This window comes from Rattus norvegicus, chromosome 14 (assembly GCF_021556685.1).
Source record: "Rattus norvegicus strain SHRSP/BbbUtx chromosome 14, alternate assembly SHRSP_T2T, whole genome shotgun sequence".
Taxonomy (NCBI): Eukaryota; Metazoa; Chordata; class Mammalia; order Rodentia; family Muridae; genus Rattus; species Rattus norvegicus.
In genome coordinates, this window is record NC_141547.1 from 81,744,477 (window position 1) to 81,757,227 (window position 12,751).

Sequence of the window (12,751 nt, forward strand, 5' to 3'; positions counted from 1 at the left end):
GGCGAGGGAGAGGGACGGCCTGCACCCCTGGAGAGCTCAGGGGAGACGGGTTCGCCCCTGCACTGTGTCAGCCTTTTCTGGGGGTTTTCCAGTCTCAGCCCCCTGTGCTGCGGGGCAAAGGGTGGGGGGTTCCCCACAAACAGACGTCGCGTTCAGCCCACGGGCGCTCGCGCACAGGGACGCAGGCGCAAAGCCAGGTCCAGCCACACGGGTATGCGGCGCCCAGGACTTTGGCACGCTCCCTGCATGGTCCGATCCGTGCATTCCTGGCTGCACTTTAGGCATTTGGACTCTGACCTCAGGACACCATCCTGCTGCTCACCCAGTTCTCCCGGGCGCCAACACGGGTCACTGCAGTTCCGCGCCGTGTCGGCAGGGGGCGGGCAGGGGCCGTGGGCGAAGCGGCCGTGTGTCTTCACCTGTGCAGACACAGCTCCCCCCACACCCACACACACACCCCCGTGGCGCAGCCCTCCCTAGTGACGTCTCCGTACAGGAACACCCAGGTCTCGGACAACCACCCTGAAACACCCGCTACATCGCAGACACGCCCCCACCCAGAGGACACGCCCCTCCACATACCATACTCCCTCCTCAGAGCACCTTTCATCCCGTGACACTCCCTTCCTTCCTCCCCACCGCCGCAGACACTTTCCTCCTGAAGACGCAGTCCCCTGCCACCTGGACGTCCTCCTCCACAACACGCCTCCTTCCCAAGACACTCACCCAGAAAACTTGTCCCTTTTCTGCAGACCCTCCAACCTCAAGGTTAAATCTCTGGTCTGGAAGATAACCCCCACCCTGACAATACACCCCTCAACCTCAATGACATGCGTTTCTCCTCCCCTTGGATCTCAAAATCCCTGTTCCTGGTTTCCTGTACTGTAAAATAGTTTCCCCGCCTTCTAATTATGATTCATGTGCATAGTAATAATTTAATAATTAAGGACTGCGCTAGAGCCATTAACCTCAATTAAGCTCATTGTTTAGTGTCCAGCTCCTCTCCACATGCCCTCCTGACCCGAGTGGCCATGTAGGCACTTAGGTGGTGTGTGTGTGTGTGTGTGTGTGTGTGTGTGTGTGTGTGTGTGTGTCAGCTGGAATGAATACTTTGTCGTCCTGAGCTCCCTCCCTCCACCCTCTTGCCCCTCTTTAGTGTTGGGGTACAGTCTCTAGATATCCTCTTACTCATCCCTCTGTGTTTTCCTCCCTGTCCCCAGGGGGCCTCTCTATTTACCCACTGTCATGGCTTCCCAGACTACTCCCCAGCCTAACACAGGCTAGCCCTCCAGAACCTTCCCTAAAGTCAGCGGGAATGAGATGACATATTCTCCCTGGTGACAGAGTCACCAGAGGCCACCCCCCCCCAGCAAAGGCTGTGCCAATCTTACTTACCCTGATCCCAGACTCACCCCCACAACGGAAGCACTGAAGGTGTCTAAATAAATGATAGATGGAAGAAAGCCCTATGTTGGTATTGTGTGAGTCACACTGACTGTAGGAGTGTCCAGTGGCCCACAACCACTTGGCAGGACAGAGATGGACAAGTCAGTTGATGAGTCGAGGGCAGAGTGGAGTCATCAGGAGCATTTTCTACCTACAGGGGCTAGGCATGTTACTATGAAGGCAGAAGTGCAGGCCCTTGGTTGGAACCCTTGCCCAACTCCGACATACCTTTCCTTGTGTGTAAAACATGTTTGCACTTTGCTTCCCAGCTCTGTCTTGATGAGAGACACAGGACCGAGTCATGCACTGTGTTCAAGAGCCCACTTTGATCAGAGCCACATGCGGACAGATAAATGCCCCCGGATGTGTTAGAGTAAGACAGGGCAAGACAGAGGGGCAGAGGATGGTGCCAGTCTCACCGGGGAGAAGTCGATGCGCTCCCAGGTATGATGCTTTTGGACAGCGGGCGAAGGGTACTCCCAATGGTTAGCATCAGATTCAGAAAGGACCTTGGGGTGTGGTGCCCAGATGCAGAACCATTCAGGACGACCCGCAGGGTCTCGCAGGGAGGTTACTCAGCCCAGGCATAATTCTTGGATCACGTCGACCTCAGGAGGCTTCTAGGAGGGGAGAGCTGTGTGGAATCACACTTCTTAAGAAGGACTGAAGACGGGCTGGAGAGATGGCTCAGCGGTTAAGGGTTAAGAGCACCCGACTGCTCTTCCAGAGGTCATGAGTTCAATTCCCAGCAACCACATGGTGGCTCACAACCATCTGTAAAGAGATCTGATGTCCTCTTCTGGTGTGTCTGAAGACAGCTACAGTGTACTTATATATAATAAATGATTAAATCTTTAAAAAAAAAAAAGAAGGACTGAAGACAAAGGGAGGGGGCCAGGCAGTAAGAAGTGAGCAATGGGACATGAGGCTTTAATCCCAGGCAGAGGCAGGTGGATCTCTGAGTTCAAGGCCAGCCTGGCCTACAAATCAAGTTCCAGGCCATCCAGGGCTGCATAGTAAGACCCTCTCTCAAACAAACAAAACAAAAAGTTCAGGAAGCAAAGTGCCAAGGTACTCCCAGTTCTCCACCCTCAAAGAGGCGTTTCCTGACCCCATGTCTTTATGCAGAAACTTTCCCTCAAGGGAAAGCTTGCGTGTACCAGACAGGACTCACAGCTTTCGACAGTGAGAAGTCCAGAGTTCATGTACTGTTGGGAGCCCTGGAGAATAAGGGCAGGTGGCAATCTGGGTAAGCTCTGACTGGACATCTTCTTAAGACCTTTCAAGGAAGTCAGCGGTTCTACCTAGCAAAGTCTAGATGGATTAGAGAATGGTGCTAACTCACAGGGACAGATTCCCCCTCTAAGCACCCCAAGGGAACCTAAGAGAGAGATGGCTTAGAGAAAATGAATGAACAGACCTGTCTCCACTCTGGAATTCCCAGACTGGTAATCAGCAGGTTCTGCCACATGTGAGGGAGTAAGAGTCAAGAAAGGCACAGGGAGTCTCCTGACCCCTGGTCAACCTCATTCCTTGCTATCTGCCCTCTGGCACTGAGAAACTGATGATCTGTGACGTTTCACTTTAAACACTGGTCAGGAGTACCAGTGTTCACATCAAAACCCCACCGCCTACCGGTTCGATGGCTTTGAGCACATCACTATCATCTTTGGTCTCAGTTTACCCCATCTTGTCTTGCAGTTAGTAAACCTTTCTAGGTCAAAAGTTCAACTAGCAGTGTCCAAGAGAGGGAGCCAGCTGGCCACTGCCTGTGCAGCCTTCTTTCTAGAACAGTACTTTTCATTCCTGCAGCCCTGGAGACGTTCCTGGTGCTCTCTTTGTTAATGCTTTGGGTTTCGGATTGAAAGGATTTGAACTTTACCTTTGCATCCCCAAGTAACCTCTTTAGAGGAGCCAGAGATGATGATGATGACGACAAAGACAACGATGACGATGACGACAAAGACGACAACTACTACTGCTACTACTACTACCACACACACACACACACACCATATATATATATATATATACATATATACATATATATATATGGTGTGTGTGTGTGGTATATGCATGTGTGTGTGTGAGTGAGTGTGACTTCCTCTGAATACCATTACTATTTGAACAGGAGGGTGCAAAGTCAGCAGCCATCGAGTCTGTGAAACTCCCTAGTCCTTTGGTGTGAGGTGAATGGGTGGACATCTCATCTGGGTGTGTAATGTACAAGGGGCCCAGACACCACATTGTACCCAAAAAGATTGCGGGCAAGCTCTGAGATGGGTAGACTTGTAATAGACAGTGAGGGCGGTGCACGAGTGGAGAGCAGAAATGTGCTGGCTGGATCCAGTTGCTGAACCTGCCTGTGATGTAGTCTCCGGGAAGCTGAGGTCAGCTAGGGGATAGGAGAGGGGCTGCGGGAGAGGGAGAGGGCAGAGCGGCTGTCCGCGGTACTGACCTGGCAGCCGACAGAGCTCACCGCGGCTCTGGGAACTGTCCGCGGTTCTGACCTCTAGCCTACTTGTTGGGCTCTGTGTGCAGTGCAGATAGCGGCTCCTCCTCTGTGGCCTCAGGGCATCCAGAGGTCAGCAGCCCCAGCTCCTTCTTTCTTCTGAGTTTCTGAACGTGCTGTGCCATTCTTGAGGGGACAGAAGACCCAAAGGGAGATATACCTTAAAGAAAGCAAATAAGCAGAGCTGCTCATTCATTTTCCAGATTGGAGAGCAGCAGAGGGTACCATGTATTGGTATGGGTGGAGGTCAAGAAAGGCGCATAGGAGTGCCTAACTTCCTGCATTGTGTCCTTTCAGAGACCCAGCCCACTCAGAGGCTACAGAATACCAGCAGCCCCTCAGTCCACACTCAGTGAACCAGGTTACTAAATTGCCTGCTTCTGCATGTTGTCAGAAAGGTTTTGGGGGCCCTGGGACTGGGCAGAGTGGGGGTGGAGTTAACAGTGCACAAGGCAAACTGCAGTCTGTGGATGTGCCCAACCATAAAGACCCTGAACACTACCGCCCTCACAGCCCGTCCACAGAGCTCCCAGGAGCAGAAATAAGGGATACTCCACCAGTCACTGTTCGTTCCTTTACTCTGAGGAAGTGGTTGTTACTGGAGCCCTTGAGTCCTTGAAGGGAAGTAAATGGCATCGAAGAGAGCACTATACAGTGTAGCAAGTTAACAACAGAAGCTGGGGGTTCCTCCTCTTGCCTCTTTCAGAATTTCAAAATGCACAATTCAGGGGAAAAGAAGCTAAAAATGTCTGCCTGTCCCCTCTTTTCCTAGGCCCACTTATCAGATCTCTTGTCACATCCCCTTGTCATATTTTCGCCCTTGCCACAGTTGTTCCTGCTTCGTCACCTCAGTCCCACATGCCTTATCACCCTGACTGACCCGCCATACTGGGGGCTCCTCAGGAAAAGGGGATACTTCCCATCCACTGAGCAGGCAGAGACATCTCTACTCTAGGCTGGGATTTCACCTGTCAGTGCCCACCTGGGGCCCCACAAGTGAAGCTGGTGGGCTGGAGATAACCTGAGATGGCAGATGGGCAGAGATTGCACAAATGAGGGTCTAATTGACAATCAATTGTGATTAGGAGCTAAAGGACGTCCTTATAGCCCTAGACAGTCCTGTTGAGGCTGAAAGAGGGCTGTTGTTTAGAGGTCTGGGAGAGGAGGAGGGGCATCAGGCATCCCTCTATTGGGGTTGTTCCTCAGAAGTAGGGTGGGAACAGAGGAAGAAGCTGGCTCAGTCTCTCAGTGATCGAGGTCCACACAGCACTGTTCCAGACCAAAGGAAGAGGAGAAGAGGTGCCCCCATGCAGCTCTGGAGGAGCCCTGGGCCCCCTTACTCCTCGGAGTTGGCTGTGAGCTTGACTTTCATTGCTCTGCTACAGTTCACACCAGAATATGGAGGGCGCAGGAAAAGATGAGAGGAAGGGCAGGGGAAGCAAACCAGGCACCCACAAACTCCTGGACGGTCAAGGTGCTTTCTCTGCATCCCACCCACTTCTGACCAGTTCCCTCCCATCTGCAGGCAGAGCATCTGGCAGTGCCAAGTGTGAGTTTGGATGGAAAAAAAATAAAGAACCAGAACCCAATATCTGGCTGCATATTTTTCGATAACATGTTACGTTATCTTATTCCTTATCCCATTAATACATTGTATTATATTTGCTCTGCCCTAGCAGCAGTCTACGCTCACATTCCAGGAAACGCCACTTGCTCGCGTTTGCTTATCCTGAAGGAAAGCCGCACAGACAGGGCTACACAGGTCACTGCATTTCCTCACAGGCAGGCATCTGGTGTGTGTGATGGCTGAGGGTGCAGTCATGCCAGCTCCCAGTCACCCAGTAAAGTGTGGGTGCTGTGGCTGCTGTTAAATGTTTGCCAACATTCACCTCTCTGATGACTTGTGATGGTGATGAATGTTTGTGTGTGTGTGGGGGGGGGGGGAGTGTGCTTGTAGGGATGTCGCAGAGTCTCCACTACCCACAGCCAGGTCTGCACATGACCTCCCCTCCCCAAGAGAAGCTCCCTTCTTCACCCAGTGTCTCTGCTTCCCAGGGACGATTGGGACCTGGCAGTGGGCCTGTGTGCAGTCCTCACCAAAGGACTTAAAAGAGACAGGAAATGGAAGCCTCGAGGTGCGGGTGGGGGAGGGGTGATGGGGTGCAGTGCACTGCCCTTACGAGCCACCTTCTGACTGGGTATGGCTGCTCATGAATGAATTCCTGCTTGTGTGTTGGCCGCTTCTGAATGAGTGTGTGTGTGTGTGTGTGTGTGTGTGTGTGTGTGTGTGTGTGTGTGTGAAAGAGAACGAACGGGGCGTGTACATCTATATTCAAACTCAGCTGAGAAGAGGGAGGGAGTGAAGACCAAGGTGGGGGCGGGAAGAAGATAATTACCTCACTGCGATGGGAGATTACCCACCCTCCTTCCCCAGAGGTGATTTATAATTTAAAGATAAAGAATAATCAAGTCCTGGCAAGGAAGGACACAGTGTTGTGGGTCTGATTAGAATCTCAGGATGGACCAGCACGCGGTGAGGGTGGGAGGGGGCAGGGAAGAGGGGAGGAGAGCCCTGCCCCCCTCCCCTTGCCTCTCGTCCCAGCCTCCCAGAGGCTCAGCATGTCCGAGCTTGGCCCAAATTACAGGCGATCGGTCCCCCATTATTTCTCCTAACTTTTAATTTCTGCTTCCGAAGGATCATTGCCCGCGGTAATTGCAAAGGACCGTCCTTGTGCAGAGCGGGCTCTCGGGACCGCAGTGGGAGGAGGAGTGCACATCCGCTGGAGCACACGTCGGCGCACACACTCACACTCCGGGCGCGCTAGCTCCACCGCCGGGTCCCACCTGGGTCCTTCAGAGTCGGGTCAGCTCACGGGCCTGAGCGAGGGGAGGAGGGAAACTCGGAAGCAAAGCATCGGCTACCTGACCCTCACCCTCCGAAGCCGGGTTCGACCTTCCGAGGTCGCGGAGGCCGTCCTGTAAATATCCAGACTGTGGAAGAGACGGTGCACAAACACTCAGGCCTCAACCGGCCCTTCTGACTTGTTAAGGGTGGGGAAGAGGATAGTTTCCGTTTTATTTCTGGAAGAAACACATATTTTCCCATTACATGAAGGGTATCGATCTTTATGTAGGCCACCTGCTATTTGTGCGATTTTTTTTTCCGGTCACCCTTTCGGGGGGCGGGGACCGGGACGGCCGCCTAGCCCTGCTCAATTCGATTCCACTTCTAATGAGCGTCACTCGCGGCCGCCAGCCCCGCCTCTTGCGGGGATTTCGTGTCGTCCCTAATTTGATCCAGCCAAGGGGGCGGGAGTCAGAGCTGGTGAGGATGGAGGGACAGAGAACCTGACCAGATTGCTCCAGACGCGAAAAATAGCAATCCGGGGCAGCGGAAACCGAAACCCTGGGAACGCGCCCCACGAGGGGCTGAAGAATCTGCAAGAGCCCCCACTCTCCCTCTCCGGTCCCAGCAGCGGTAGGCGCGGGAGTCCCGGGTGCCTCGGTAGCCCAGAACCCTGCGTGCCACGGCAGCACGAGAGACCCGCCCTAGTGGTACCCTGTCCAGGCCAACTCGGGGCTCGCGGGTTCACCGTCCTGGGGCCTCCGCAGCCCTCCACCGCCAACTGATCCCGTAATTATTTAAAAGCTGGGCTGTCTCCTCCCCCTTCGGCGAGGAGGCGGGCACGCAGTTTCCAGCCCCGCGGAGGCGCAGCGGCACGGTGCTGACCACCACAGCCTCCAGCCGACTGTGCTCTGGCTCCCGGCAGGGCGTCTGTCGGTCCGTCTCTGCGGCTCAGTCCGTGAGTCCCGCACCGGGCCCGCCTACTCCGCTTGGGACCGTTCGCAGCCAATTAGGCGTGAGCGCTAACGAGGGGAACGGAACCCCGCGGCCGCCTGCGGGCGCACGTGTGTGCGGCGTGTGGGCGCGTGGGCGCCTCCGGCGGGGCCGCCATAAATGCACTGGCCGGGCGCGGCGGGCGCCTGAAGCGGTGGCAGAGGCTACGCCAGGCAGCACTAGCCAAGCGGGACGCAGCGGCGAGAACTGCTAGGCTGAAGCTGATTTTGCGGGGTGCAGGGATGGGATCCCAGTAGGTAGCGGGGCCCGAGCCGCCTGAGCGGCCCGAGGCCGGCATGAGTACCAGCGGCCCGGCGGCACCTGGGGACATCCCCGCGCTGCCACCGCCACCGCCACCGCCCGAGCCCGGCTCCGGGCCCGCACCACCAGCTCCTGCGGCTACAGCTCGGGACGCTATGGACGGACGAGCTGAGCTGCCCATCTTCCCCCGGGCTGGAGTCCCACCGCTAGCGGTTAGTGACACTGTGCCCGCGGTGCCAGACGGGGCTGGAGCAGCCCGGCCCGCCGCGCCCCCGCGCCCCACCTCCTTCTCCGTGCTGGACATTCTAGATCCCAACAAGTTCAACAGTAGGAGACGCCGGTGCGTGCTCCTGGGCCCCGTGGTGCCCGCTACGTGTGCCCCATGCGCCCCGGCCGCGTGCGTCCCGGTCCCCGCTGCCTCCGGACGCTCGCCGCGCGCAGAGCTAGAACGCCGAGCCCTTTCCGCCGCCACAGGAGTCGCCGCGGCCACGGGAGCTGAGCCTACAAGTGAGTATAAGGGGTGGGCGCGCTGGGGGCGAGGACACTGACTGCTCCGGAATGTTTGTGCTCCCGGGACCACGCGGCGAGCTGGGCCTGACCCGGTGCCGCCCGGCTCTGTGGAAAGTTCGCAGAGCGCGGGGTCCGCCCGGAGCATCCGTGGCCTCCTCCGGACCCGGACTCTAGGGCCCTCACTGCTGCACGTTTCTGGAAAGATTCTGCTGGGCCAAATCTGGGGCTTTGGGGTTGCGACAACGGTCTAGGATTCGCCTAGTCAGTCTCTGGTGTTGGAGGGTAGTTGGTGCCGGAGGCAAAGGGACATGCGGCGGCTGGCTTGGTGACTTACCCACCCCCACCGTGGCCTCCCCAGCCCTCCCCCTTTGGACAAATCAGACTAATTGTGACAAAACGCTGGTTATCTCTGGAAAAACAATTAAATCCCTTCGATTACAGTTAAAGGGAAATGTGCTTAGCGGCGGAAAGCGGCCGGTAATGGGGCGGCCCGCGCCCCCTTTGCGGTCGATATCCCATTACGGCGCATGCATATCTCTTTCAAGCACCTTGCAAACTCCCCCCGAACATCTAAATTATAGGGTCAAAATTCGGATAATTACTCGATTAAAACCTATTACACTTATTAGGGGCCGCTATTGATCGCGAATTGCATTCGACCAGCTCCTGATTGCTTTTTTGTACCCCTCCCCCGTCCTCCCTCTAACTTCCTGGCCCCTGAGCCTCTCACCGACCGGAATGCTCAGGGAGAACTGGACTGGGGCCGCCAGCTCCACCAGCGCTGTTGCATTGACCTTCCTCCGTTCCTAGAGGGAGGAAGAGCAGGCCCGCAGGCTGCAGTTGTACCCCTCTCTCCGCCGAGGGCTTGGTTGGCCTACCCGGAACCCGCGGCTGCCTGCTGGAGCCGTGTAGGGAGGGAGCGAGCGCTGCACATTTGGAGAAGGCAGCCAGGCAGGGCTGGGGCTTGGATGACTGGCTACGGTCGCCTGAGGGAAGAGTTGCCCTGCTAAGACCTGGGAGTTGAGGACAGGACACCCGCAGTCTTCAAGCGACCTGGGTCATTTGAGCTGGGGAGTTGCGACTTTAAGCTCCAGTATGTCGGCGCCAACTCGACCAAGGAGTTGAGCACCCGCACTGGGCTGGAAAGAGTGGAGGCCTCCTCTGGCATTTAAAGACCACCTGTGGGTGAGGGGCATGAACGGTTCTCAGATTCCTGCATAGGAGACAGACAGCCCTGCAAATTTCAGAGACAAAATGCAGTCATGGCCGCAGCTTCTCTCTGGATGCTGCGGGGCTGGTGCTCATATTCCCTCTCAGGGTCCTGCTTCCAGCTTCACAGCGCCCTTGCCCAGCTTCCAAACTCGACCAGCTCAGGGGAAGCTAGAGCCCGCTTAAGGCAGTGTCGCTGGGGAGCTGGCTAATGGGCCCCAGAGGCTGGCAGGGAAGCCCTAGTTTTCAGGGCCTGGAGCCTGAGGTAGGGACAGCTCCGAGACCACTGATTTTGGTCTTCAGAAGTGGCCTCCACAAGGCCGGCCGACCCCACCCCAGGCCTCTAGCCCCTCCAGCTATTAACTGTGCGGTAATTGGCTGGCCCAGCGCCCGCTGTAATTGGAAGGTAATATACGCCGAAATAAATTAAATAGACTTTAACTAGTTTGTACATTACACAAAATGAGTTTAATTAAGTTTGTATCTGCCCCGTGAATCGATCCGAGCTCTTTCTCCGCTCTACACTTCGAGGGCCGCCCGCGCACCGCAGCCCTAAAGGCGAAGGCAAGGACTGCGGATGGGGCAGCAAAAGCAGCTCGAAAGAGAGAGAGATTCCTTCCGAAGGAAGGCAGAGAGGAAATGCAAGCAACCAAGGAGGAGCTGTGGGAAGGAGGGAGGGAAAGAAAATCTTTGGGGAAGGGGTAAACGAAGAAGAGGAGAAACCCAACGATTAAAAGATAATCTCTCCCCGGGAATTCGGGCAGGGTAGCTGGGTGCCGGCCTAACCCTCTGTCCTCTTCCTTTTCGCCACCCGCAGGTACTGGGGACTCTTACAGGGCGGACGAGGCCGAGGCCAACGGCTACAGCAGCGGCAGTGGTCGCAGCCCGACCGCGGACAGCGAGGATGAAGCGCCTGAGGAGGACGAGGACGAGGACCAGGCGCCCGAGGTGCAGGATGTTCAGGGCACCGAGGAGCCTCGGGGAGGCAGCGGCGGTCTCGGGGCCCGCGGGTCGGGTTGCTCCGGAGCGGCCGAGGTCGAGGCTTCCCCCGTGGACGAGGCTGCGGCCCCAGGGCCCCGCGGGAACTCGCCCGGAGCCCCGGGCCCGCCTGTAACTGCTGCGGGAGCGGGGAACGCGGGGAGCACCCCGCAGGGCGCCGCCGTGGCCACCAAGCCCAAGCGGAAGCGCACGGGCTCGGACTCGAAGTCCGGGAAGCCGCGGCGTGCGCGCACCGCCTTCACCTACGAGCAGCTCGTGGCGCTGGAGAACAAGTTTAAGGCCACTCGCTACCTGTCGGTGTGCGAGCGCCTCAACCTGGCGCTGTCGCTGAGCCTCACGGAGACGCAGGTGAAGATCTGGTTCCAGAACCGACGAACCAAGTGGAAGAAACAAAATCCTGGCGCTGACACCAGCGCGCCGACCGGCGGCGGCGGGGGCCCGGGCCCGGGAGCGGGACCCGGCGCGGGGCTGCCCGGCGGCCTCAGTCCCCTCAGCCCCTCGCCGCCCATGGGCGCGCCGCTCGCTTTGCACGGCCCGGCGGGGTACCCGGCGCATAGTCCGGGAGGGCTGGTGTGCGCCGCGCAGCTGCCCTTCCTGTCCAGCCCGGCGGTGCTCTCGCCCTTCGTGCTGGGCTCGCAGACGTACGGCGCGCCCGCCTTCTACGCGCCCCACCTCTGAACCTCGGTGCCAGGATCCCAGTGGGGACTGCACCATAAGGCCTCGTGGCCAGAGGACCTAAGGCGAGCGCGGCCATCTCTTTTCTAAGGTTTCAGTCGTTGGTCCTGTATATAGCCGGTTCCTACAGAAGAGAAATTTATAAACGAGTGTGCGCAGGGGCCAAACGGGAGGCTCCCGTGGCCTGCTCCAAGCACTTTGCAGAACTCTTAATAAACCACAGGAAGCCACGCGAGGTTTTTCCGAAGGCTCTGGCGCCGTCGGATGCCTATCCCGCCTTCCTGTCCGTTCGAGTTCTTACCCATCAGCAGGGACTCCAGAGCCCAGTTAGGTCTAGTTTCCTATTTGTGTTAGTGTCTAATAGTCACTCTGGTAGCTTGCACCAAGACATCCTTCTCTCTTGGGGATCGCCCGGAGCTGGACCAGCATGGGTCCCTTTCCCACTGTCTCCGAAGTGAGGCCTTTCCCCCTCTTCTTGCAGCCTGGCACTGCTGAGCTCCAAATGGAGCGCTAATGTTGCTCTTTGTCTTCTGTAGCACCAACTGTCCCCACTGCCACCCCCAAGCAGGCTACTTGTGGATAGGAAAAAAATCCCACTTCCCAGAAGTTGCTCTCCGAGGGTCGAGGTGTAACCACTTGCCAGATAGTCTAATAGCCAGAACGGAAGGCCAACAACCTTTTCTGGCCCCTCACTCTTCTGCAACAATTGTGCGTATGTGTATGTAGTCCCTGTGCGCTGAGTTCAAGGAGCCTAGGAGTGGCCCGAAGCCGTGGCTGCACACGCTCCAAAGCAGACACTGAACCACCTCTGACTAAGGGAGACGTGTGGAAGCCTGTTCCAGCTTTGGAAGATTTTGCACACCCAGTAGGAGTGGACACTGGAGAAGGGAAAGGGGTTGGCACGGGCAAGGGGCGGGGAGGCAACTGTTCTCAGGTCTGTTGAGGGTTACGTTGAGAATGAACTGCAGTGACAAGCACTGGTCAGAGTGCTCAGAACTGGCTTCATTGCCACTGCCAGCCAAAGGGCAGGTAAGAGCAGCCAGTGCATTTGGCAGTTGAAGGGGGTGAGGGGAGCAGGAAACCAACCTGCCCCTTGAAGGTATTCCTGAGACCGGTACCCCTACCTTCCCTCACCAGCAGAGACCTGGTGCCCAATTCCAGCCAGCCCACTCTCCACTTCCAGATCTTCTGAGTCTAGAGTTTCCTGTCCTGACCGGATGTTTGCCAGCCCCTAGGTGGGCAGCAGGTCCAGCCTTCTCTTTGGGTTGTGCAATTCTCCTATTCCTCTGGTCAGGGACCGA

The 12,751-nt window shown here is 57.0% G+C and overlaps 1 protein-coding gene across 1 annotated transcript; it reads left to right on the plus strand.

Moving 5' to 3' along the window:
- Positions 1 to 7,968: 7,968 nt before the first annotated feature.
- Nkx1-1 (NK1 homeobox 1) lies at positions 7,969 to 11,623 on the plus strand. Its single transcript, XM_087584748.1, has 2 exons — positions 7,969 to 8,564; positions 10,594 to 11,623. The coding sequence occupies exons 1-2, from the start codon at positions 8,093 to 8,095 to the stop codon at positions 11,451 to 11,453; spliced, it is 1,332 nt and encodes a 443-aa protein (XP_087440874.1). The 5' UTR covers positions 7,969 to 8,092; the 3' UTR covers positions 11,454 to 11,623.
- The last annotated feature ends 1,128 nt before the right edge of the window (positions 11,624 to 12,751 follow it).

What these genes read in the sequence shown, in the direction of transcription:
- Nkx1-1 (XM_087584748.1), top strand. Translation starts at nt 8,093, where the DNA reads ATGAGTACCAGCGGCCCGGCGGCACCTGGGGACATCCCCGCGCTGCCA. An exon ending in CACGGGAGCTGAGCCTACAA is followed by an intron (nt 8,565 to 10,593) that starts GTGAGTATAAGG and finishes CGCCACCCGCAG; the next exon opens with GTACTGGGGACTCTTACAGG.